The following is a 25466-nucleotide window of genomic DNA, read 5'->3' on the forward strand; positions in this document are numbered from 1 at the left end:
GTGGCTGCAGCTGACAGGGACAGCTAACGGTAGCTAAGCTAACGGCGGTAGCTAAGCTAACGGCGGTAGCTAAGCTAACACCAGGACTTCAGCTGTTAAAACCCTCCCGTTGTGGGACACGACATGAAACTACTCCAGTTAGCTCAGTCATGTTGGAACTCAGATATCCGCTGGAGAAAATATTTTTTCATGGAGCGTTTATTGAGTCACTGAGTTATTAAAGTTAAACAGGTAGCTAACCGTTAGCCCGGCTAATCTATAATAACCATGACTAATTACAAAAACGTGCACACAGAAATAGTAATGTTTGTCCAATCATTGGTTTTATAAACTTTACAAACATCAGATTAGTCTAAACGGTGATATAGTGACATGAAAAATTAGATATATATAGCGAAACTCTCGTCCGTCACTATTGTTCTCATGCTGGTTTGTTTTCTACCAGGAAGTAGTTGTAAATGAACAACAAGGAGATTTGTTCAATAAGCTACATGTGATGTGTGACGACGTTAACCTGATAAGCCCCCCCCCCCCCCCCCCCCCAGGTCTCCACGTGCTCCTCAGCCGGACCGAGGTCGCCTCCCGTTTCCCTGAGCAACTGCCTCTGGTCGGTGATGACGTCATCTCTCAAAACCTGATCAGTCACCAATCGGGTCAATACATCGGTGTTAACTCTGTGTGTGTGTGTGTGTGTGTGTGTGTGTGTCCTCAGGGTGAGCTCAGCCCCCCCCTCCTGATCGAACTCCCCCTCCGCTGCCTGGTGCTCTGTGCCCAGGTGCATGCTGGGATGTGGAGGCGGAACGGCTTCTCCCTGATCAACCAGGTGAGTCCAGATACTCCACCTGATCGATCGATCGATTGATCGGTGCAGATCAATACTGGAGGGATGTGTTATCATGGTAACTGTGTGTGTGTGTGTGTGTGTGTGTTTCAGATCTATTATTACCACAACGTCAAGTGCAGAGTGGAGATGTTCGACAAAGACGTCATCATGCTGCAGGTACGGACGCGCTCTGACTCCGCCCACTCCGCTGTGGTGTGACATCATCACCACACACTCTGGTGATGACATCATGACCACAGACTCACAGTGTGCAATTTTTTTTTTTTTCGTAGGATAGGTCCGGGAAAGTCCCGCCTTCCCTGCCTGTGATTGGCTAGATGAGCTCTCCTCCGATTGGTTATTTGATTTGGCCCTGTGACGTCATCTCACAACAGTACTGCAGTAAACTAAAATATACACAAACTGCACAAACTTCTAGTGTGTTCTGACGCCGTGGCGTAGCGCAGGGGTCATCAACTATATTTGTTGAAGGGCCAGAATTGTTCTCAACAGACACCTTGGGGGCCGGACATTCAAATAGGCAGAGATTGAAATTAAATTCACCTTTTTGCCTAATAGGCCTAATTTATTTGTTTATATTCTATTTTACCTGTAAGCTCATAATTTTCATTTATACATATCTTTGGTGTTTGGTATGATATAAAATGAAAAATCTTGACAGCTGGACTTTCAGATACTCCGACATGCTGGAGCTTTACACTGCTGACTTGCCCTGTGATTTTCAGCCTAAATATGAAAGGAGGCTGACAATCGGTTCTGATGATAAAAGTCAGTAGTCCCGAGTAGTCAGTAGTGTTTCTCTTCTATAATACACATTCTACATCTCGGAGGTGACGTTTTTCCACACACGGGCAGAGCTCAGTGGGAAACAGTAGGAGAGACACAGGCCGAGGGGGAACCGGGACACAACACCGGAGGGAGAAGCAGGTCCGTGCGCCGCAGGACGTGCACAAAAAAACAACCGCGTGGCATCAAACACGCGTCGCTACCGCATCGTTTTTGGGTTGTGAGCACGCATGACACGCATCTACACTGAATGGGTTTGAGTGCGCAAAAGACGCTACATCTGAACGGCCCGTGCACACCCAGTTTAACCAAGGCGGCGGCCAAAATCACCCAGGCAGCTCACCTCTGCAGACAGGCAGGGAAAACCCTGCAGTCCAGCTCCCTAAACTTTCATGCACGGGGCTTTGAGTACCGCGGCGTTTCCTAATCCCAGCACATTGACTTACAGGTGCACACTAACACTTTCTTTGAGCGTGTCTGCGTGTCTCCGTGTCCCAGCGCATTGACTTACAGGCGCACACCAACAGAGACGGAGAAATATAATAGCTACTTTTTAACTATCAGAACTCAGTCGCGGGCCGGATTGGAAGTTTCAGCAGGCCGGATTCGGCCCGCGGGCCGCCAGTTGATGATCACTGGCGTAGCGGTTTGCGTTTTCGCCTGCAGTGTGGTGAAAAATTTAGTTTTTAAATTTATATTCCAAGTTTACATTTTGAGTTTGAGAGAAGTGTAATTGTGCCATTGGTTGGGTTTAGGCAATGAAGAAAGGAGTTGGTTAAGTTTAGTAAAAAGACCAGGTAGAGTGTAGACAGACCAGATAAGTAGAGAGAGCGCAGGTAGATCTAGGCACTTATCACACCTTGCCGACAGCCTGCGTTTCACAGCCGTTTCACAGCCAAAACAAACAACCAATCAGGCGAGAGTCCTTCTAGCCAATCAGAGTCGAAAATGGAGCCCATCTAGCCAATCAGAGGCGGGAAAGGCGGGACTTCCCGGACCTATCCTACGAAAAAGTATAAGAATATCGCTCACAGTGTTGTTGTGTGTTGTTGTTGTTGTGCTGCAGGCCGGGGCGTCCATGATGGATCCAAACCACTTCCTGATGATCGTCCTCAGTCGCTTCGAACTGTTTCACATCTTCAGCTCCGCAGACGTCAGGAAGAGATACAGAGAAGCCAACAAGGTACTGACACAGTAACTAACACAGTAACTGACACAGTAACTGGCCAACAAGGTGTTTCATTTTCATTTCATTTATTTATTTAGAAGTCAGGACAATGCACATTAATGAACATGTACCGTAGTACCTGTAAATGTGCCAGATTGTAGCCTGAGGGCTAATTTCCATCTGGAGTCCTCTAGTGACACAGTAACTGACAGAGTAACTGACACTGATACTGACTGTTACGGCCTCAAAGCAAAAGGAACAAAGGGTCAAACGCAAAGAGGCCAGTAACATAAATTAAGGACACCAAACACAGGTTTCGATTTTAAACAACTCAAACCAAGCTTTATTAAACCAAAGCAAAATGTAGAATATATAACAAACACCACAGAAATCAACTAATGCAAATAAAGAGGGGTTTGTAGGTGTCGGCTGAACAAAACAAAAGGGAGACGGGGACAGAGACCGACCCAGCAATGGGCCGTAGGATCACTGTCCACCATCAAACTAAACTACCTAACCCAAACTTCCTAAAGAGGGGAACAAAACCGAAAACAGGACCACCGGTCACCTACACCCCAAACTAAAACAACAAAGCCCAGCAGTCTTTTTTTTTTTTTTTTTTTTTCAACTCTCTTTATTGATTTTTCTCATTTTGAACATAGAACACATCAGACACAACAGACATCTTACACATTTACACGTACACGTTTACATAAAAAGGGTCATTTAAATTGTATTAAAGCAATACTTACCTTTCTGGAACTTTTGCACATTTCTTTGTCTAAGTTAAAATGCTATTAATAATCTGATGATACATTAAAATGTAAGAGAAACCCAACAGGGTTAAAAACTCATCATTTTTTCATTCTCATATAATTCTGAGAAAAGTCTGACCAATAATATTATTCGGTCCGATTAATAATATTTGACGAGCGACCGAACCTACTTAATATGTAATCACTTTGTGCACCCCTCTCCTCCTCTCCCCCCTCCCGACCAGGAAGAACGCTTATTGACAGAGCAGTAGCAGGACATGAGCAGAGGAGACTAGAGTCACAACACACTTGAAAGAAGGTTTTTGGAAATAAATAGTTTTTTAAAAGACCAATAACTGCAGCCGCAGCTGGTCGCGGAGTTTCATGACTGATATTGTAACGTTGATAGTGATCAGCCGCGAGTGATACGTAAACACAGGAAGTCACATGTGTCTATAAAGCATCCAGTGCTAACGGCTAGGGGGCTAGGCTACTGTTAGCTCTGTGAGTTCTCAGCGGTCCGGACCCGGTTGAACTCCGGACCGGCGCGGCTCGACTCGGCTCGGTCTGGATTTATTTTCGGCCTGAACCAGCGCATCAGGTGGCGCTGGTCCGGCCGCCAGCCCGGCTGGTTGAGAACTGTAATCTGTAACAATCACTTCCCCTGCGTCTCCAGTAGCAGTGGGCTAACAACAGTTTATTATAAAACTCATCAGTCATCATCACTGAGTCCGTTTATACGGTTTAAAACTCCGGTGTTGTGTTGTGTTTGTTTGTGTTGTTCCCGTTTCACTCGCGTTCCTGTTCTGTTTACCGTTGCCATGCCAACGCATGCAGCAGGGAGGGAGGGGGCTCGTGGAGCTGCGCAGGAGGGACAGGTGGGTGGGACTTGTGAGGGAGGTGGAGCTGTTGATTTTCAAATGTTTGTGCTGTGCTGAGTGAAATGCCAGATCGGTAAGTATTGCTTTAACTTATGTATCTCAAAATGAAAAATAGACAGATGAAGGGGATTAATTTAAAAATAAAAAAGGAAATAAACAAGATTATACGTAACCAAATGTATACATTCTTCAAAAGTAAAAAAAAAAAAAAAAAGGGGAGACAAAAACTAAACAGAGACAGGGAAAAATAAATATTTGTATATATATAAAAAATAGAATAAAATAAAATAAAATACAAAGTCTTTCCTTCGAGAAGAGCATTTCTATAGCTTGCCCTCACACTATGTTGTGGTTAAAATAATCAATAAACGGTTGCAAAGCCCAGCAGTCTAATACCACGTGGGAACGAATGAATAAGGAGGAAAATAAACGCTTGGAACGAAACTCAGAACGGAAAACAAAAGAAACCTCCTCCTGCCGTGACCGTGTGTGTGTAAAGAGAGAGCGACGGGCCTCTCTCCACCCTCTAAATACTCCCTCCCCTCTACTGACAGAATAACTGACACAGTAACTGGCCAACTAGGTACTGACACCACTGACGGTCTGTTGTTGTGTCTGTCGTCGTGTCTATCTGTCCTCCACCAGGACGTGGTCCAGCAGAACAACACTCTGATCGAGGAGATGCTTCACCTCATCATCATGGTGGTTGGTGAGTCTGAGTCTGTCTGTGCTGCGTCGTTACACTCAACAGGTGAGACAGGAAGCTGCAGCGGTGATGTCATCTCTCTGTGTGTGTGTCTGTGGTTGTGTGTGTGTGTGTGTGTGTGTGTGTGTGGTTGTGTGTGTGCTGCAGGTGAGCGCTACGTGGCCGGCGTGGGCCAGGTGGAGCCGTTTGATGAAGTCAGAAGAGAAATCATCCACCAGCTGTCGATCAAACCCATGGCTCACAGCGAGCTGGTGAAGGCCCTGCCGGAGAACGTGAGGCACTCAGCTGTTACCTGTCTGTCTGTTAACCTGTCTGTCTGTTAACCTGTCTGTCTGTTAACCTACCTGTCTGTTAAAGGGATAGTATCATTTTTTAAAGTGGGGTTGTATGATCTACAAATAGCCCCTAAGTACTTTAATTGCAGTAGAAGACTCTCTGCACTCCTCCCGTTAGCAACGCCAGCCCATAATAGCCCTGCCCAGAGATTTACAACATACAGTGTTGTGAACAGACCCAAAGAAACGGCCTATTTTCACGGCCTAAAAGAGGTTTTACCTGAAAAAAAAATACACAGTTCCATTGTTCGCTATAATATAATTTTTTTCAGCCCTTCAAAGTGCAGGAAAAACACAGTTTTTATTTGGACCTAACCAACTCACGTATCCCTCCGCCCAGGGTTAGCGCCCGCCGATCAGCAGTTGGTTAGGTCCAAATAAAAACTGTGTTTTTCCTGCACTTTGAAGGGCTGAAAAAAATTATATTATAGCGAACAATGGAACTGTGTATTTCTTTTTTCAGGTAAAACCTCTTTTAGGTCGTGAAAATAGGCCGTTTCTTTGGGTCTGTTCACAACACTGTATGTTGTAAATCTCTGGGCAGGGCTATTATGGGCTGGCGTTGCTAACGGGAGGAGTGCAGAGAGTCTTCTACTGCAATTAAAGTACTTAGGGGCTATTTGGAGATCATACAACCCCACTTTAAAAAAAATGCTACTATCCCTTTAACCTGTCTGTCTGTTACCTGTCTGTCTGTTACCTGTCTGTCCTGAGTCAGTACTGACAGGTGTGTCTGTGTCTCTCTGTCTCTCAGGGCAACAAGGAGACGGGTCTGGAGAGAGTCATCGACAGTGTCGCCTCATTCAAGTCAGTCTGAATACAACAACCACCTTAAATACAACAACCACCAGTCCACCTTAACAACTGTGTTTAATATCAGGGGGGAAAATATACTGTATTTATTGACCCCTTGCAGCTACGTCACAATTAGAACGTGATGCGAGAGGCGACGCCATGACGGACGGCAGAAAGTGCTCAATGATAATGTACTGTCTATGGGTGCCGTAACAATGTGGCTCGATCACTTCACACTACAACCTCACAGCATTATCACTTATTTAAAATAGAATATCTACTCATCCGTTGCAATATATGTTTGTTTTTTTGTTATTCACCGTAGAATATCTCAGTTTTCTGTGCTTTTTCCACTGCTAAGGAGTTAACGTCAGTCAGTGCCACACTCCCCATACAGCAGCTGCTGCTGTGCCAACTACAGTTAACGGACCTGGAAATTAAAACCTGGTCCGACCCGTGGGTGTTGAAGACCTGACCCGACCTCTGTATAATTAGTGATCATTCTCTGATTAAACCCGGCTGGAAAAGAAAAGAAAACAGGAAGCCGTCTTCGTTGTAATCGCCGCGATCCGTCCGCCGGCGGCAACTACGTTGTGACGGTGCTATGTTTAATACGAGCGTTAGCTGTTGTTAGCCACAGCATGTAGCTCAGCTAGTTAGCTTCAACTGTGTTTACATCGACTACACACTGTAGATAAACTAACTTATAATGGCATCGATAACGTGTCTGTATATCTTCGCACTGGTCCTGTTGCTCATGTAACCCCGCTGCCAGTGGCCAGCCCTGGTTCTTAGCTCTAGCCCAGCAAGGAGTTGGTGCTTCAGACCAGTTTTAAGAACCAATAACCGGGTTTTAAGCGGTGGAAAAGCAAAGACCCGGTGCTAGTCAGGCTCTGGCTCCGAACCAGCACTCGAACCAGCTCAGTGGAAAAGGAGGGGAAACCCTACAACCCCGGTATGTCACAAAACTATAACGCGCCCAGCCGCCCATTCAATTACATTGACGTTCACTGTTCTTTTGCCGTCCATCATGGCGTCCGGAGCTATCGCGAGTGGAACGTGACGTCACGTGCAAGGGGTCAATAGTGTTGACTAGTACTGTCTGTAGTACTGATACAGTACTGTGTAGTACTGATGCAGTAGTAGTGTGTAGTACTGACTTGTAGTGTGAAGTACTGACTGGTACTGTGTGTACTTGTACTGCGTGGACAGGAAGCCCGGGGTGACGGGTCGAGGTTTGTACGAGCTTCGTCCTGAGTGGAACAAATACTTCAACCTGTACTTCCACCACTACAGCAGAGCAGACCAGTCCAAGGTACACACACACACACACACACACACACACACACACACACACACACACACACACACACACACACACACACACACACACACACACACACACACACACACTGATCAGGATGTTAATCAAGTTATTGATCTGTGGGTTGTGGGTCTGTGTGTTGCCATGGTAACCGTGTGTGTGTGTGTGTGTGTGTGTTTCAGGCTGAGGAGGCTCAGAGGAAGCTGAGGAGACAGAACGGAGAGGACACAGGTAAACGTCATCAACACACCCGAGTGTAACGTCACAGTAACAGCAGGGTATCCGCGGGGTCTTGAAAAGTATTAAAAGGTGATAAATCAATTTTGGGAAAATTAAGACCCTTAAAAAGTATTTTCACGACTTTATAAAGTCTTAAATTTTCAAGGTATTTTTTTCTGAATTGGCTGTCCAAGAGTTTGAGTCCTAAAAAACATTGTGAAAGTGTGTGAATTTATTCATTTTATTAAAAAACAAAGATGAACCGGTTCATAAAAAAGAAAAGAAGATTGTTGTTTTGGTTTTTTGAGAGTGGAGCAATGTTTTTTGTTTCTTTTTATTATAAACTTTGCCTTTTATTTATTATCCTGCAGCCTATTTTGAATACTGTTGCATCATAGTGGTCTATAGTCTTTATCACAAACTAAAACTGTTAAGTTGAAAGTGTCACTGATGTAAATGGTTACAGCTTGAAGCGGCGGTGAGGTGTTAAAAAATATTGAGAAGGTCTTGAAAAAGTCTTAAAAAGGTATTAGAATTAACTTCAAGATTCCTGTATATACCCTGAACAGGTGTGTGTATATTTACGGTCGTGTGTGTGTTTGTGTGTGTGTGTGCCAGCCCTGCCCCCCCCTCCCCCTCCCCCCCTCTGCCCCCTGCTGGCCAGCCTGGTCAACCTGCTGCAGTGTGACGTGCTGCTGGCTGTAGAGGGCGCCGTGCTGCAGTGGGCCGTGGAGCCCAGCGGGGGCGGCTGGTCCGAGTCCATGCTGCAGAGGGTGAGTTAGGATGATCCTCAGGATGACCCTCAGGGGACACTGTAGTTAGTAGGGGTCAGAGAAAAAATCGATTCACATAAATATCGCGATATCTTTTTTTGAATTTTTTTTTTTTTGTTGAATTTTTTTAAATATTGTGCAATGTGCATTTGTTCGCCTTTTTTACATACAGAGAGTCCAGGTTTTGAAAAGGGTTTAAGTTCACTTTATAATGTTGTATGTTAATTTATAGGCTCCTACAGTATTTGTGTGCAGATAAATGTTAAAAATGCAGATTAAAAATCGAGAGAATCGGCAATATCATAGAATCGCAATTTAAATCGAATCGCCATCCAAAAAATTGTGGAAGAATCGAATCGGGAGAAAAGCATATCGTCCCAGCCCTAGTAGTTAGTGTACATATGTGTGTGTGTGGCTGCTGACTGTGTGTGTGTGTGTGCTGGACGCTCAGGTGCTGCACCTGGTGGGCATGGCGCTGCTGGAGGAGCAGCAGCAGCTGGAGAACAGCAGCGGAGACGACGACGTCACCTTCAACTACACCTGCAAGATCACACGTCAGTACACACACATACACATATTAACACTACACACCCCAACGGACACTTTTCTACTTGAGTTTGTGACTACATCTCCTGCGGTGTGTGTGTGTGTGTGTGTGTGTGTGTGTGTGTTCAGGTCCAGGTGAAGCCCCCAGTACGTCAGGAAGCGTCCTGGCCTTGTTGGAGAGTCTGCAGAACGCTCCTCACCTGGAGGTCCATAAAGACATGATCACCTGGATCCTCAAGGTAACAACTAGAGGTTGACTGATGTGTTTCCTTACGATTATACATTTTCTAGGTACGATTATTGTTGTATGGGCTCTATGCACAGCTCCAGCACTTCCTGAATTTAAGGCAGGTCCTTCATTTCCTGTCTTACATTATTGGACAAACTGATTAATCCAGGTGTGTCTGAGTAGTTGCAATGGTCAGACACACCTGGATTAATCAGTTTGTCCAATAATGTAAGACAGGAAATGAAGGACCTGCCTTAAATTCAGGAAGTGGTCGAGCTGTGCATAGAGCCCATTGAGAAATAATCACTGTATCACAATTATTATGCATTAATTAATTTCACAACACTACGAATGTGTAAAATCAAATGTAGTCAAAATATAATTACCGTACATTACTCGTTGTTTACACAAAATATTTCAAGTATCTATTAATATATGACCAATTATTAATCCCTCAGGCGAAGTGTTTGAAATATACAGGTCATAAATTGTGATCTATACGAAATGTTTACATTTATTTTAATAGTTTTTTATTTTTGTTTTTAAATACAAATGACATGCTAACATTTAAATTCCAGAAGGTTTAGGTTTAAATTAAAGGGACAAACGACTGATGTGAAGTTATTTATTGATCTGTAGGAATATTTTCCTACAGCAGCCAAAAATATTTGTTGTTCAGGTCGTTTTTCATAATAAATTTCAATAGTTTTTATGTGAAAATGAAAACGAAAAATTTGCTGTACTAGCGTTCCCACAGAGGCTACGTTGACCAAAATGTTCCTCTTTCCTCATCTGCACTTAGTCAGCTCTTAAAATCAACAACAACTACTGTTATTGTGTGCCTATAAACACTACTTTGTATTGAAAATATAGGAAAACAGCAAATAATATGATGAATATGATTCTATATGTATGATTTTGTATGAAACTGAAATGAAAACTAAGTAAAAAAAAAAAAAAAAACAATAACTCTACTACCACAACTACTAATTGTTCTTATTATAAATATAGGACTTCTACAAACTGCTTTGATATAAAACCATACGCATAAAAGATCAACGGTATAAGAACTCATTAGAACAGGAGGAGATATAGATAATATTAACAACATAACGCACAGAATGAGATAAAAAGAATTAAATCAGTTTTAAAATCAGTAAGAAAAGATAAGAACAGTTGAGTAAAACAATAATAAGACGATGGCTGCTGCTGTTTTGTTTCCATGTGCAGATGGTGACGAACATCAAAACCACGAGGGAGCGAACGTCGTCCACGTCGAGCATCACCATCAGTCCAGGTCAAGGACAGGAGGAGGTGAGACACTCACACTCTGTTACATCATCATCATCACCACGGTAACGACAGGCGAGAGCTGAACTCCAGGTGTGTTTTCCACCTGCAGACGCTGAGAGACAAAGACAAGGCGGAGAGGAAGAGGAAGGCGGAGATGGCGCGACTCCGCAGGGAGAAGATCATGGCTCAGATGTCGGAGATGCAGAAACATTTCATCAACGAGAACAAAGAGCTGTTTCAGCAAAGTCTGGAGGAGCTGGAGGCGTCGACGTCCGCTGCCGCCGAGAACAGGTAACACACACACCGGGACGCGCATCACGGTTTTAGGGCCGCGGTAACGCTACAGTAGTGTTGTTTATGGCGGACTGTTTTAATTTTAGTTTTAATCTTTGTGTCAAACTGTCATTTTATTTTTTATTAGTTTTAGTCACAGTCATGCTCTTTTTTTTGTTTAGTCAAGTTTTAATCGATTAAAACTCTGAGCATTTTAGTCTTATATTCGTCAGAATAACCCATGACTATGTTCATTTAGTTTTTGTCATCGAAAACTGACATTTTAGTCTAATATTAGTCAATGATTTTAATCTCTTTCTAGTAATGTAATTCTAATTAATCCAGTCAATACAGTATAATCATCTAGTATAGTATAGACAAGACCACATTTTACATGGTTGTCTTATTAGGCCCGGAGCGAAAGCCCTATCCTGTTGTTTTGCCTGACATCACGACTTTATTTCCGGGTCTACCGGCGTTATCGGGTCCATTGCAAAGACAACAAAGTAGCCTACTGCATAGTCACGGTGCCATAAAAAACAATGAAAACATTTTCATGAAAATTTCATTCAGTCCTGCAAGGTTTTTTCTCCCTTCTCGCTTCAAGCCACAGCCTCCACATGTCTCAGACCCGAGGGCCCGATCATCGCCGCTTGCAGCTTTAATCCTTATTATTCTTATTATTATTAGAGAAGGACTGGATGTTCGATATCAGCACTGACACTTATTCTTAAAGAAGAAGACACCCAGGGACAGAGAAATGTGACAATATGCAATAACTAGTGCCCGTAGACAAGAGATATTCATAAAAAATATGTGACATACAAAGTGCAAAAATATACATCACACAAAGTTTATTGTCAAAAACATTAACTATATATTCAAACATTTCACTCAGAGAATGCAAACATTGGTCTGTTAGCTGTCATACATCATTCTCTGTAGTGTAATGATCTCATCTATTGATACTTGGAGTACAACATACACTGATTGTTTCTGTAAAGTTTGGACAAGAGCAACAAAAAGCTGGAAAAGTAAATGATACGAATAATAAACAGCTGGAGGAGCAAGTAGTTAGGTTAATTAGTAACATGGGTATGATTATAATCATGATGTTTACACTTTGATTAAAGCTCATAGACCTTATTAGTGAGTGGATTTGAACAACAACAACATTTTGATCTGACAAACATCAATGTAAATGTGATTGTAGATTTCTTAGTTTCAAACATCAACACAAAAAGAAATGACAACAAGAGGTCAAAGTCCCGCCCACAATGTTTAATGATTGACAGGTGATCTCTGTGCAGTGCAGAGACACAACAGCAATGAGCTTTTAGCAACAAACATGGAGACTAAAGAAAGTGATGAACTGAAATACAGATTTTAACCAACTGCTCCTTCAATGATCTTTGTCTATTTGAGTTTACACAACTCTGCTGTGACTCCATAATCATAGTAAAGACGAACTCCAGCATGTAGAGGCTGAGTGAATGTGGTCTGGACTCTGTGGAGGAGAGTCATGGTTTCAGAGACGCTGTAGAAGGACAGAATACCTGCTCTGTGATCCAGGTACACTCCTACTCTGGAGGACTGAGGACCTGAGACTGGAGTCTGGATCTTGTTGAACCAAAATGTGAATCTGTTGTTGAAACAATCTAATGACCAAGATTTGTCATTATATCCAAACAAACTTCCTCTGCTGATATTCTTGTATGCGACTGCTACATAAACTCCTTCTCCTCTCCTCTCCACCTCCCAGTAACAACGTCCAGTCAGACTCTCTCTACTCAGGACCTGAACATATGAAGTGAATCTGTCTGGGTGACTAGAATAAGACTGAACTTCTCTCATGAATGTTACTTTCCTGTTTCCTTCAGATAATAACAGACGTGTGTGTGCTGTGTTTGGATCCAGTGTGATTTCCCGTGAATATCTTAAGAAGTCAGCTCTGGTCCTGGGCTCTGGTGGTGGTGACAGTAAAACATCCACTTCAGTCTGTACTGGTTCTGGTATTGGTACTGGTCGGTTGAATTGCCTCCTTGGCCCTACCCCTTTGTTTTGCATGTTCATGTGAAGTGGTAGGGTGACCCGATTCTGAGTCACTTGAGTCTCAGTCAGTGAGATGTTTGTCCATGTGTCTCTCAGAAGGTCCTGTAGTTTGTCTCTGAGCTCTGACACAGCTGCTGTCACATCCTCAAAGTGTCTGAGAGGACGGATGTCGATGCTGGATGAGTGTGTAGATGGACTGAGTGCTGACAGTGAGGGGTAGTTGTGTAGAAACTGGGTGTGATCCTCTGTGTGCGACAGCAGCTTCAGCTCAGCGTCTTTCCTCTTCAGCTCAGTGATCTCCTGCTCCAGCTTCTTCTCAAGCTCTTTGACTCCACTCACTTGAGTTTCCTGCTGGGATCTGATCTGCTGCTTCAGCTCAGAGCTTCTTTTCTCCATGAGACGGATCAGCTGGGTGAAGATCTTCTCACTGTCCTCCACTGCTTTATCAGCAGAGCCATTGATGGCCTCCACCTCCTGTTGAAGCACCTTCACGTCTTTCTCTCTGTCCTGGATTCTCTGCTGGATTTTCTGTCGACTCGGCTCCAGCTCTCTCTGCCTCTCAGTCCTTTCTGCTGCAGCTGAGACTGTGTCGTGGCCTTTATGTTCATCCACAGAGCAGAGTTAACAGATACACTGCTGATCAGTGCGGCAGAACATCTTCATCACCTCATTATGACGAGAGCAGATGTTCTCCTGGAGCTTCTTGGAGGGCTCCACCAGCTTGTGATTCTTAAATGTAGGAGACTCAAAATGAGGTTGGAGATGATTCTCACAGTAGGAGGCCAGACATTGCAGACAGGACTTGACAGCTTTGAGTTTCCTCCCAGTGCAGACATCACAGGCCACATCTTCAGGTCCAGCATAGCAGTGATCAGCAGGAGCAGCTTGGAGTCCAGTCTTCTTCAGCTGCTCCACTAAAGCAGCAAACATGATGTTTTTCACCAGAGGAGGCCTCGGTGTGAAGGTCTGCCTACACTGAGGACAGCTGTAGATGTTCTTCCTATTCTCTCCATCCCAGTGGGTTTTAATACAGTTGAAGCAGTAGCTGTGTCCACAGGGAATAGTCACTGGATCCTTCAGTAGATCCAGACAGATGGAACAAGAGAAGGTCTCCTGGTCCAGATGAACTCCTTTCTGCGCCATTTCACCTCTCACAGACGACGACGACTGTCTGAGTTTCTGTTGCTCAGAAGTGAAACTAGTCTGAGCTCTGATCTCAACAACATGTGTCTCTGCAGTGAACGGGGCCTGTCGGCTCCTCCTCTTCACCACATGTTGGTTCCACCCATCTTCAAACTGTAGATCTGAAGGGGAGGGAACAAGGAAACACATGAACAGGGTGCAGCAGCTCAGTGTGTTTGAGAGCAGGAAGAAGAGGGAGGGGATCAGGTTGGACTTTGTTCCAGTAGGTGGAGCAGTTTAATACTGTGTGTTTTAACTTTTTATTTACAGTCCTGCTCATTTCTCACTTGTTATCAACTCATTTGCTGATCTTTTGGTTCAAGTTTTTATAATCAGCTCTTATGCTCTTCTAACAGATTGACTGATTGTTTTATAGGTTACAATTCAAATACACTAAATGAAAATAAAGTAAATAATTACCACAGCATATGAAAGGTCTTATGTATGGAAGCCCATTTCCACCACTTGATGAAAAAAAATTGAGATCCTAAGTCATAATTAAGAGATAGCTAAGTCAAAATTGTGAGTCATTATGACTTATAAGTTTTTTTCATAATTTTGACTTAGTATCTCATAATTTTGACTTAGCTATCTCATAATTTTGACTTAGTATCTCATAATTTGGACTTAGTATCTCATAATTATGACTTAGCTATCTCATAATTTTGACTTAGTATCTCATAATTATGACTTAGCTATCTCGTAATTTTGACTTAGTGTCTCATAATTATGACTTGGCTATCATAATTTTGATTTAGCTATCTCGTAATTTTGACTTAGTATCTCAGAATTTTGACTTAGCTATCTCATAATTTTTATTTAGTATCTCATAATTATGACTTAGTATCTCAGAATTTTGTCTTAGCTATCTCAGAATTTTTACTTAGTATCTCATAATTATGACTTAGGATCTCATAATTTTTTTTCATCAAGTGGTGGAAATGGGCTTCCATACTTATGAATGTGCTATGCACCCACCCTTCAAATCAAGTGTTCCCCCCAATTCTAATGTTTCCCATCATCTCTCATATGTGTAATCCTTGTTCCCTCACTAAATGTCAAAGATCCTGTATCCTCGTGCCTAAAGAAGACCTTCAAAAGTAAACGCAACGGAAATATTACTCATTGATTCTTATATTATGGAGAATCGTTTATTCACTTCAGTTACATTCACATCATTCAAACAGTTTGTTTAACATGAATCTCAGATATGGAAAAGAAAATAATAAATCATCCCCTACAGTAATTGGTGATAATCATAAATCCGGGAGACCTTATTTATGGATGGATTTAAACAACAATATTTGATCTGACAAACACATCACTGTAAATGTTATTCTAGATCTTTTTTTCTTTTTGTTACACACTGAAAACAAAATATCCCAATAGCCCATACAGTGTAAGATAAGCAACAAAAACAACACACAAACACATCAACACAAATATCCAACAACCATTTAGAGCTCAGAGAAGTTTCTATTTCCATGTGGAGAAATGTGAGTTCAGGTAAAGAAACATCATCATGAGCAATGATCTCCTCCACGGCTCCAGCTCCACCTCAACAAACTCAAACATCAACACAACAAGAAAATGGCAACAAGAGGTCAAAGTCCCGCCCACAATGTTTAATGATTGACAGGTGATCTCTGTGCAGTGCAGAGACACAACAGCAATGAGCTTTTAGCAACAAACATGGAGACTAAAGAAAGTGATGAACTAAAATACAGATTTTAACCAACTGCACCTTCAATGATCTTTGTCTATTTGAGTTTACACAACTCTGCTGTGACTCCATCAGACCAGTAAAGCTGAACTCCAGCATGTAGAGGCTGAGTGAATGTGGTCTGGACTCTGTGGAGGAGAGTCATGGTTTCAGAGACGCTGTAGAAGGACAGAATACCTGCTCTGTGATCCAGATACACTCCTACTCTGGAGGACCGAGGACCTGAGACTGGAGTCTGGATGCTGTTGAACATAAATGTGAAACTGTTGTTGGAACAATCTAATGACCAAGATTTGTCATTACGTCCAAACAAACTTTCTCTCCTTGCTCTGCTGATATTCTTGTATGCGACTGCTACATAAACTCCTCCTCCTCTCCACTCCACCTCCCAGTAACAACGTCCAGTCAGACTCTCTCTACTCAGGACCTGAGGCCATCTAGTGAATCTGTCTGGGTGACTAGAATAAGACTGAACTTTACTCATGTATGTTACTTTCCTGTTTCCTTCAGATAATAACAGTTGTCTGTGTGCTGTGTTTGGATCCAGTGTGATTTCCTGTGAATATCTTAAGAAGTCAGCTCTGGTCCTGGGCTCTGGTGGTGGTGACAGTAAAACATCCACTTGAGTCTCTGTCAGTGAGATGTTTGTCCATGTGTCTCTCAGAAGGTCCTGTAGTTTGTCTCTGAGCTCTGACACAGCTGCTGTCACATCCTCAAAGTGTCTGAGAGGACGGATGTTGATGCTGGATGAGTGTGTAGATGGACTGAGTGCTGACAGTGAGGGGTAGTTGTGTAGAAACTGGGTGTGATCCTCTGTGTGCGACAGCAGCTTCAGCTCAGCGTCTTTCCTCTTCAGCTCAGTGATCTCCTGCTCCAGCTTCTTCTCAAGCTCTTTGACTCCACTCACTTGAGTTTCCTGCTGGGATCTGATCTGCTGCTTCAGCTCAGAGCTTCTTTTCTCCATGAGACGGATCAGCTGAGTGAAGATCTTCTCACTGTCCTCCACTGCTTTATCAGCAGAGCCATTGATGGCCCCAACCTCCTGTTGAAGCACCTTCACGTCTTTCTCTCTGTCCTGGATTCTCTGCTGGATTTTCTGTCGACTCAGCTCCAGCTCTCTCTGCTTCTCAGTCCTTTCTGCTGCAGCTGAGACTGTGTCGTGGCCTTTATGTTCATCCACAAGGCAGACGAGACAAATACACTTCTTATCAGTGCGGCAGAACATCTTCATCACCTCATTATGACGAGAGCAGATGTTCTCCTGGAGCTTCTTGGAGGGCTCCACCAGCTTGTGATTCTTAAATGTAGGAGACTCAAAATGAGGTTGGAGATGATTCTGACAGTAAGAGGCCAGACATTGCAGACAGGACTTGACAGCTTTGAGTTTTCTCCCAGTGCAGAAATCACAGGCCACATCTTCAGGTCCAGCATAGCAGTGATCAGCAGCAGCAGCTTGGAGTCCAGTCTTCTTCAGCTGCTCCACTAAATCTGCTAACATGATGTTTTTCACCAGGACAGGTCTTGGTGTGAAGTTCTTCCTACACTGAGGGCAGCTGTAGATTTTCTTCCCATCCTCTGCATCCCAGTGGGTTTTAATACAGTTGAAGCAGTAGCTGTGTCCACAGGGAATAGTCACTGGATCCTTCAGTAGATCCAGACAGATGGAACAAGAGAAGGTCTCCTGGTCCAGATGAACTCCTTTCTGCGCCATTTCACCTCTCACAGACGACGACGACGACGACGACTGTCTGAGTTTCTGTTGCTCAGAAGTGAAACTAGTCTGAGCTCTGATCTCAACAACATGTGTCTCTGCAGTGAACGGGGCCTGTCAGCTCCTCCTCTTCACCACATGTTGGTTCCACCCATCTTCAAACTGTAGATCTGAAGGTGAGGGAACAAGGAAACACATGAACAGGGTGCAGCAGCTCAATGTGTTTGAGAGCAGGAAGAAGAGGGAGGGGATCAGGTTGCACTTTGTTCCAGTAGGAGGAGCAGTTTAATACTGTGTGTTTTAACTTTTTATTTACAGTCCTACTCATTTCTCACTTGTTATCAACTCATTTGCTGATCTTTTGGTTCAAGTTTTTATAATCAGCTCTTCTAACAGATTGATTGATTGTTTCATAGGTTACAATTCAAATACACTAAATGAAAATAAAGTAAATAATTACCACAGCATATGATAGGTCTTATGTATGGAAGCCCATTTCCGCCACTTGATGAAAAAAAATTATGAAATCCTAAGTCATATTTTTTTTCATAATTTTAACTTACTATCTCATAATTATGACTTTGCTATCTCATAATTTTGACTTAGTATCTTGTAATTTTGACTTAGCTATCTCGTAATTTTGACTTAGTATCTCGTAATTTTGACTTAGCTATCTCATAATTTTGACTTAGTATCTCATGATTATGACTTAGCTATCTCATAATTTTGACTTGGCTATCTAATAATTTGGACTTAGCATCTCATAATTTTGACTTAGCTATCTTATAATTATGACTTAGCGATCTCATAATTATGACTTAGCATCTCATAATTTTGACTTAGCTATCTTATAATTATGACTTAGCGATCTCATAATTTTTACTTAGTATCTCGTAATTATGACTTAGGATCTCATAATTTTTTTTCATCAAGTGGCGGAAATGGGCTTCCATACTTATGAATGTGCTATGCACCCACCCTTCAAATCAAGTGTTCCCCCTAATTCTAATGTTTCCCATCATCTGTCATATGTGTAATCCTTGTTCCCTCACTAAATGTCAAAGATCCTGTATCCTCGTGCCTAAAGAAGACCTTCAAAAGTAAACACAACGGAAATATTACTCATTGATTCTTACACTACATATGGAGAATCGTTTATTCACTTCAGTTACATTCACATCATTCAAACAATTTGTTTAACATGAATCTCAGATATGGAAAAGAAAATAATAAATCATCTCCTACAGTAATTAGTGATAATCATAAATCCCAGAGACCTTATTTATGGATGGATTTAAACAACAACATTTGATCTGACAAACACATCACTGTTAATGTAATTCTAGATCTTTCTTTTTTTTTTTGTTACACACTGAAAAGAAAATATCCCAATAGCCCATACAGTGTAAGATAAACAACAACAACAACAACAACAACAACAAAGAAATCAGTGTAAATGTGATTGTAGATTTCTTAGTTTCCACAGTGAGAACAAAGCTCAGTGATAAAGGAAGGTCTGGTGATTTCTCTGTTAAGGCCCAAACAACAACAACAACAACAACACACAAACACATCAACACAAATATTCAACAAACATTTAGAGCTCAGAGAAGTTTCTATTTCCATGTGGAGAAATGTGAGTTCAGGTAAAGAAACATCATCATGAGCAGTGATCTCCTCCACGGCTCCAGCTCCACCTCAACAAACTCAAACATCAACACAACAAGAAATGACAACAAGAGGTCAAAGTCCCGCCCACAATGTTTAATGATTGACAGGTGATCTCTGTGCAGTGCAGAGACACAACAGCAATGAGCTTTTAGCAACAAACATGGAGACTAAAGAAAGTGATGAACTAAAATACAGATTTTAACCAACTGCTCCTTCAATGATTTTGACTATTTGAGTTAACACAACTCTGCTGTGGATCCAGAACAAACCCAAAGTCCAGCATGTAGAGGCTGAGTGAATGTGGTCTGGACTCTGTGGAGGAGAGTCATGGTTTCAGAGACGCTGTAGAAGGACAGAATACCTGCTCTGTGGTCCAGGTACACTCCTACTCTGGAGGACCGAGGACCTGAGACTGGAGTCTTGGTGTTGTTGAAACAAAATGTGAAACTGTTGTTGGAACAATCTAATGACCAAGATTTATCGTTACCTCCAAACACACTTCCTCTGCTGATATTCTTGTATGCGACTGCCACAGAAACTCCTACTCCTCTCCACTCCACCTCCCAGTAACAACGTCCAGTCAGACTCTCTCTACTCAGGACCTGAAACCAGCTAGTGAATCTGTCTGGGTGACTAGAATAAGACTGAACTTTACTCATGAATGTTACTTTCCTGTTTCCTTCAGATAATAACAGATATGTGTATGCTGTGTTTGGATCCAGTGTGATTTCCTGTGAATATCTTAAGAAGTCAGCTCTGGTCCTGGGCTCTGGTGGTGGTGACAGTAAAACATCCACTTGAGTCTCTGTCAGTGAGATGTTTGTCCATGTGTCTCTCAGAAGGTCCTGTAGTTTGTCTCTGAGCTCTGACACAGCTGCTGTCACATCCTCAAAGTGTCTGAGAGGACGGATGTTGATGCTGGATGAGTGTGTAGATGGACTGAGTGCTGACAGTGAGGGGTAGTTGTGTAGAAACTGGGTGTGATCCTCTGTGTGTGACAGCAGCTTCAGCTCAGCGTCTTTCCTCTTCAGCTCAGTGATCTCCTGCTCCAGCTTCTTCTGAAGCTCTTTGACTCCACTCACTTGAGTTTCCTGCTGGGATCTGATCTGCTGCTTCAGCTCAGAGCTTCTTTTCTCCACGAGACGGATCAGCTGAGTGAAGATCTTCTCACTGTCCTCCACTGCTTTATCAGCAGAGCCATTGATGGCCTCCACCTCCTGTTGAAGCACCTTCACGTCTTTCTCTGTGTCCTGGATTCTCTGCTGAATTTTCTGTCGACTCAGCTCCAGCTCTCTCTGCCTCTCAGTCCTTTCTGCTGCAGCTGAGACTGTGTCGTGGCCTTTATGTTCCTCCACAGAGCAGAGATAACAGATACACTTCTTATCTGTGCGGCAGAACATCTTCATCACCTCATTATGACGAGAGCAGATGTTCTCCTGGAGCTTCTTGGAGGGCTCCACCAGCTTGTGATTCTTAAATGTAGGAGACTCATAATGAGGTTGGAGATGATTCTCACAGTAGGAGGCCAAACAAACCAGACAGGACTTGACAGCTTTGAGTTTCCTCCCAGTGCAGAAATCACAGGCCACATCTTCAGGTCCAGCATAGCAGTGATCAGCAGCAGCAGCTTGGAGTCCAGTCTTCTTCAGCTGCTCCACTAAATCTGCTAACATGGTGTTTTTCACCAGGACAGGTCTTGGTGTGAAGTTCTGCCTACACTGAGGGCAGCTGTAGATTTTCTTCCCATCCTCTCCATCCCAGTGGGTTTTAATACAGTTGAAGCAGTAGCTGTGTCCACAGGGAATAGTCACTGGATCCTTCAGTAGATCCAGACAGATGGAACAAGAGAAGGTCTCCTGGTCCAGATGAACTCCTTTCTGCGCCATTTCACCTCTCACAGACGACGACGACGACGACTGTCTGAGTTTCTGTTGCTCAGAAGTGAAACTAGTCTGAGCTCTGATCTCAACAACATGTTTCTCTGCAGTGAACGGGGCCTGTCAGCTCCTCCTCTTCACCACATGTTGGTTCCACCCATCTTCAAACTGTAGATCTGAAGGGGAGGGAACAAGGAAACACATGAACAGGGTGCAGCAGCTCAGTGTGTTTGAGAGCAGGAAGAAGAGGGAGGGGATCAGGTTGGACTTTGTTCCAGTAGGTGGAGCAGTTTGATACTGTGTGTTTTAACTTTTTATTTACAGTCCTGCTCATTTCTCACTTGTTATCAACTCATTTGCTGATCTTTTGGTTCAAGTTTTTATAATCAGCTCTTATGCTCTTCTAACAGATTGACTGATTGTTTTATAGGTTACAATTCAAATACACTAAATGAAAATTAAGTAAATAATTACCACAGCATATGAAAGGTCTTACGTATGGAAGCCCGTTTCCACCACTTGATGAAAAAAAATTATGAGATCCTAAGTCATAATTATGAGATACTAAATCATTATGACTTATGATTTTTTTCATAATTTTGACTTAGTATCTCATAATCATGACTTAGCTATCTCATAATTTTGACTTATTATCTCATAATTATGACTTAGGATCTCATTATTTTTTTTCATCAAGTGGCTGAAATGGGCTTCCATACTTATGAATGTGCTATGCACCCACCCTTCAGATGAAGTGTTCCCCCTAATTCTAATGTTTTCCATCATCTGTCATATGTGTAATCCTTGTTCCCTAAATGTCAAAGATCCTGTATCCTCATGCCTAAAGAAGACCTTCAAAAGTAAACACAACGGAAATATTACTCATTGATTCTTATATTATGGAGAATCGTTTATTCACTTCAGTTACATTCACATCATTCAAACAGTTTGTTTAACATGAATCTCAGATATGGAAAAGAAAATAATAAATCATCTCCTACAGTAATTGGTGATAATCATAAATCCGGGAGACCTTATTTATGGATGGATTTAAACAATAACATTTGATCTGACAAACACATAACTGTAAATGTAATTCTAGATCTTTTTTTTTGTTACACACTGAAAAGAAAATATCCCAATAGCCCATAAACAACAACGACAAACACATCAATGTAAATGTGATTGTAGATTTCTTAGTTTCCACAGTGAGAACAAAGCTCAGTGATAAAGGAAGGCCTGGTGATTTCTCTGTTAAGGCCCAAACAACAACAACAACATAAACACATCAACACAAATATCCAACAAACATTTAGAGCTCAGAGAAGTTTATATTTCCATGTGGAGAAATGTGAGTTTAGGTAAAGAAACATCATCATGAGCAGCGATCTCCTCCACGGCTCCAGCTCCACCTCAACAAACTCAAACATCAACACAACAAGAAATGGCAAAAAGAGGTCAAAGTCCCGCCCACAATGTTTAATGATTGACAGGTGATCTCTGTGCAGTGCAGAGACACAACAGCAATGAGCTTTTAGCAACAAACATGGAGACTAAAGAAAGTGATGAACTAAAATACAGATTTTAACCAACTGCACCTTCAATGATCTTTGTCTATTTGAGTTTACACAACTCTGCTGTGTCTCTGATAGACCAAGCAAACCCAACTCCTGCATGGAGAGGCTGAGTGAATGTGGTCTGGACTCTGTGGAGGAGAGTCATGGTTTCAGAGACGCTGTAGAAGGACAGAATACCTGCTCTGTGATCCAGGTACACTCCTACTCTGGAGGACTGAGGACCTGAGACTGGAGTCTGGATGTCGTTGAACCAAAATGAGAATCTGTTGTTGGAACAATCTAATGACCAAGATTTGTCATTACGTCCAAACAAACTTTCTCTGCTGATATTCTTGTATGCGACTGCTACATCAACTCCTTCTCCTCTCATCTCCACCTCCCAGTAACAACGTCCAGTCAGACTCTCTCTACTCAGGACCTGACAACATGAAGTGAATCTGTCTGGGTGACTAGAATAAGACTGAACTTCACCCCATGTCACTTTTCTGTTTCCCTCAGATAATAACAGGTATTTGTATGCTGTGTTTGGATCCAGTGTGATTTCCTGTGAATATCTTAAGAAGTCAGCTCTGGTGCTGGGCTCTGGTGGTAGTGACAGTAAAACATCCACTTGAGTCACTGTCAGTGAGATGTTTGTCCATGTGTCTCTCAGAAGGTCCTGTAGTTTGTCTCTGAGCTCTGACACAGCTGCTGTCACATCCTCAAAGTGTCTGAGAGGACGGATGTTGATGCTGGATGAGTGTGTAGATGGACTGAGTGCTGACAGTGAGGCGTAGTTGTGGAGAAACTGGGTGTGATCCTCTGTGTGCGACAGCAGCTTCAGCTCAGCGTCTTTCCTCCTCAGCTCAGTGATCTCCTGCTCCAGCTTCTTCTCAAGCTCTTTGACTCCACTCACTTGAGTTTCCTGCTGGGATCTGATCTGCTGCTTCAGCTCAGAGCTTCTTTTCTCCATGAGACGGATCAGCTGAGTGAAGATCTTCTCACTGTCCTCCACTGCTTTATCAGCAGAGCCATTGATGGCCCCAACCTCCTGTTGAAGCACCTTCACATCTTTCTCTGTGTCCTGGATTCTCTGCTGGATTTTCTGTCGACTCAGCTCCAGCTCTCTCTGCCTCTCAGTCCTTTCTGCTGCAGCTGAGACTGTGTCGTGGCCTCTATGTTCATTCACAAGGCAGACAAGACAAATACACTTCTTATCAGTGCGGCAGAACATCTTCATCACCTCATTATGACGAGAGCAGATGTTCTCCTGGAGCTTCTTGGAGGGCTCCACCAGCTTGTGATTCTTAAATGAAGGAGATTCATAATGAGGCTGCAGGTGTTTCTCACAATAAGAGACCAGACATTGCAGACAGGACTTGACAGCTTTGAGTTTCCTCCCAGTGCAGACATCACAGGCCACATCTTCAGGTCCAGCATAGCAGTGATCAGCAGGAGCAGCTTGGAGTCCAGTCTTCTTCAGCTCCTCCACTAAATCTGCTAACATGATGTTTTTCACCAGGACAGGCCTCGGTGCAAACTTCTTCCTACACTGAGGGCAGCTGTAGATGTTCCTCCCCTCCTCTTCATCCCAGTGGGTTTTAATACAGTTGAAGCAGTAGCTGTGTCCACAGGGAATAGTCACTGGGTCCTTCAGTAGATCCAGACAGATGGAACAAGAGATCGTCTCCTGGTCCAGATGAACTCCTTTCTGCGCCATTTCACCTCTCACAGACGACGACGACTGTCTGAGTTTCTGTTGCTCAGAAGTAAAACTAGTTTGAGCTCTGATCTAAACAACATAAACAACATATCTGAAGGGGAGGGAACAAGGAAACACCTGAAAAGGGTGGCGCTTACTGTGTTTGAGAGCAGATAATCAGATTTTTCCTCATTCCAGTGCGAGGCGCAGCAGCTGCAAGGCATCTTTATTTATATAGTGCATTTCATACCATGGCAACTCAATGTACTTTACATAAAGAAAAAACTTTTTAAAGAACAGCATAAAACTGCATAAAAACAGACTTTTTTTAAACAACAGAGTTAAAAGCAGGAGCAAAGAAGAACAAAATAGAATAATAGAAAATAGGTGAAGTTTAAAGTCCTTAAAGCAGTACTAAAGAACTTTCAGTTTTGGCGCTGCAACTGAGCAATTAGCGCGATATAGCGCATTTAGCGTGCGCCCGTGTCTGTGTATCTATGTGCAAGCAGAGATCAGAGATGGTGTTTTACATAACCATGCTAGGGCACCAGCTCTCATCTCTGCCCGTCAGCCTCTCAAACTCTCTCGCGTGCGGGCGCACCGTACGTAGACACACGTGAGAAAAAAAGAAGAAAAAAAATTGAATTTTTTTTTTTTTTTTCTGTGAGAGACTGTGGCGGGCCCAAACGAGTCTGTGGCGGGCCGCCACAGACTCGTTAATTAATGGGAAACACTGTTTGAACACCATTCTTGCCCATGGCATGAGCCACTCCAGTCCTTGGAGGAGCTAGCGACACCCTGCGACTGATGTTGATGTGACAGTCAGATCGTCCGACTGTATTAAATTCTGACATTACAGCTGATTTATTCCTAGGTGATTTTAGGGATTGCATCATTGTATTATTTTGCCGATTTTTGTTCGGACAGTATGAGTCTCGCTTTTACCACACACTGCTGTCATGCCTGCGCGCTTGTGTGTGTGTGAACGCCAATAACGGAGAAAGAGCGCTATGCAGAGTAGGGGTTGCACAGACTAGTCGACTAGTCGACTTTACTGCTCCACAA

General features: G+C 42.9%; 2 protein-coding genes and 2 pseudogenes across 5 annotated transcripts in view; 1 reads left to right on the forward strand and 3 right to left on the reverse strand.

Moving 5' to 3' along the window:
* Window positions 1-25466, forward strand: part of ubr2 (ubiquitin protein ligase E3 component n-recognin 2) — a 73109-nt gene that overhangs the window by 22969 nt on the left and 24674 nt on the right. For both annotated transcript variants that reach the window (XM_083987738.1, XM_083987739.1), the window contains exons 16-29: window positions 546-607; window positions 713-823; window positions 935-1000; window positions 2697-2813; window positions 5080-5143; window positions 5288-5412; window positions 6230-6282; window positions 7483-7585; window positions 7777-7825; window positions 8432-8586; window positions 9038-9140; window positions 9262-9371; window positions 10592-10675; window positions 10764-10945. In XM_083987738.1, coding sequence (XP_083843864.1) covers window positions 546-607; window positions 713-823; window positions 935-1000; window positions 2697-2813; window positions 5080-5143; window positions 5288-5412; window positions 6230-6282; window positions 7483-7585; window positions 7777-7825; window positions 8432-8586; window positions 9038-9140; window positions 9262-9371; window positions 10592-10675; window positions 10764-10945 — 1384 coding nt within the window. The remainder of the gene's footprint in view (window positions 1-545; window positions 608-712; window positions 824-934; window positions 1001-2696; window positions 2814-5079; window positions 5144-5287; window positions 5413-6229; window positions 6283-7482; window positions 7586-7776; window positions 7826-8431; window positions 8587-9037; window positions 9141-9261; window positions 9372-10591; window positions 10676-10763; window positions 10946-25466) is intronic.
* Window positions 12344-14122, reverse strand: LOC310997918 (tripartite motif-containing protein 16-like; annotated as a pseudogene). The gene is made up of 2 exons: window positions 13034-14122; window positions 12344-12895 (listed from the first exon to the last, which is right to left on the reverse strand). The product of its transcript is annotated as a tripartite motif-containing protein 16-like (transcript).
* On the reverse strand, window positions 15922-21241 carry LOC310998549 (annotated as a pseudogene). The gene is made up of 2 exons: window positions 19518-21241; window positions 15922-17757 (listed from the first exon to the last, which is right to left on the reverse strand). The product of its transcript is annotated as an uncharacterized misc_RNA (transcript).
* Window positions 22758-24419, reverse strand: LOC310997916 (tripartite motif-containing protein 16-like; the record flags this gene model as incomplete). Its single annotated transcript, XM_083987757.1, has 1 exon — window positions 22758-24419. The coding sequence occupies one exon, from the start codon at window positions 24417-24419 to the stop codon at window positions 22758-22760; it is 1662 nt and encodes a 553-aa protein (XP_083843883.1).

This window comes from Trachurus trachurus (genome assembly GCF_905171665.1).
Source record: "Trachurus trachurus genome assembly, chromosome: 15".
Classification (NCBI taxonomy): Eukaryota; Metazoa; Chordata; class Actinopteri; order Carangiformes; family Carangidae; genus Trachurus; species Trachurus trachurus.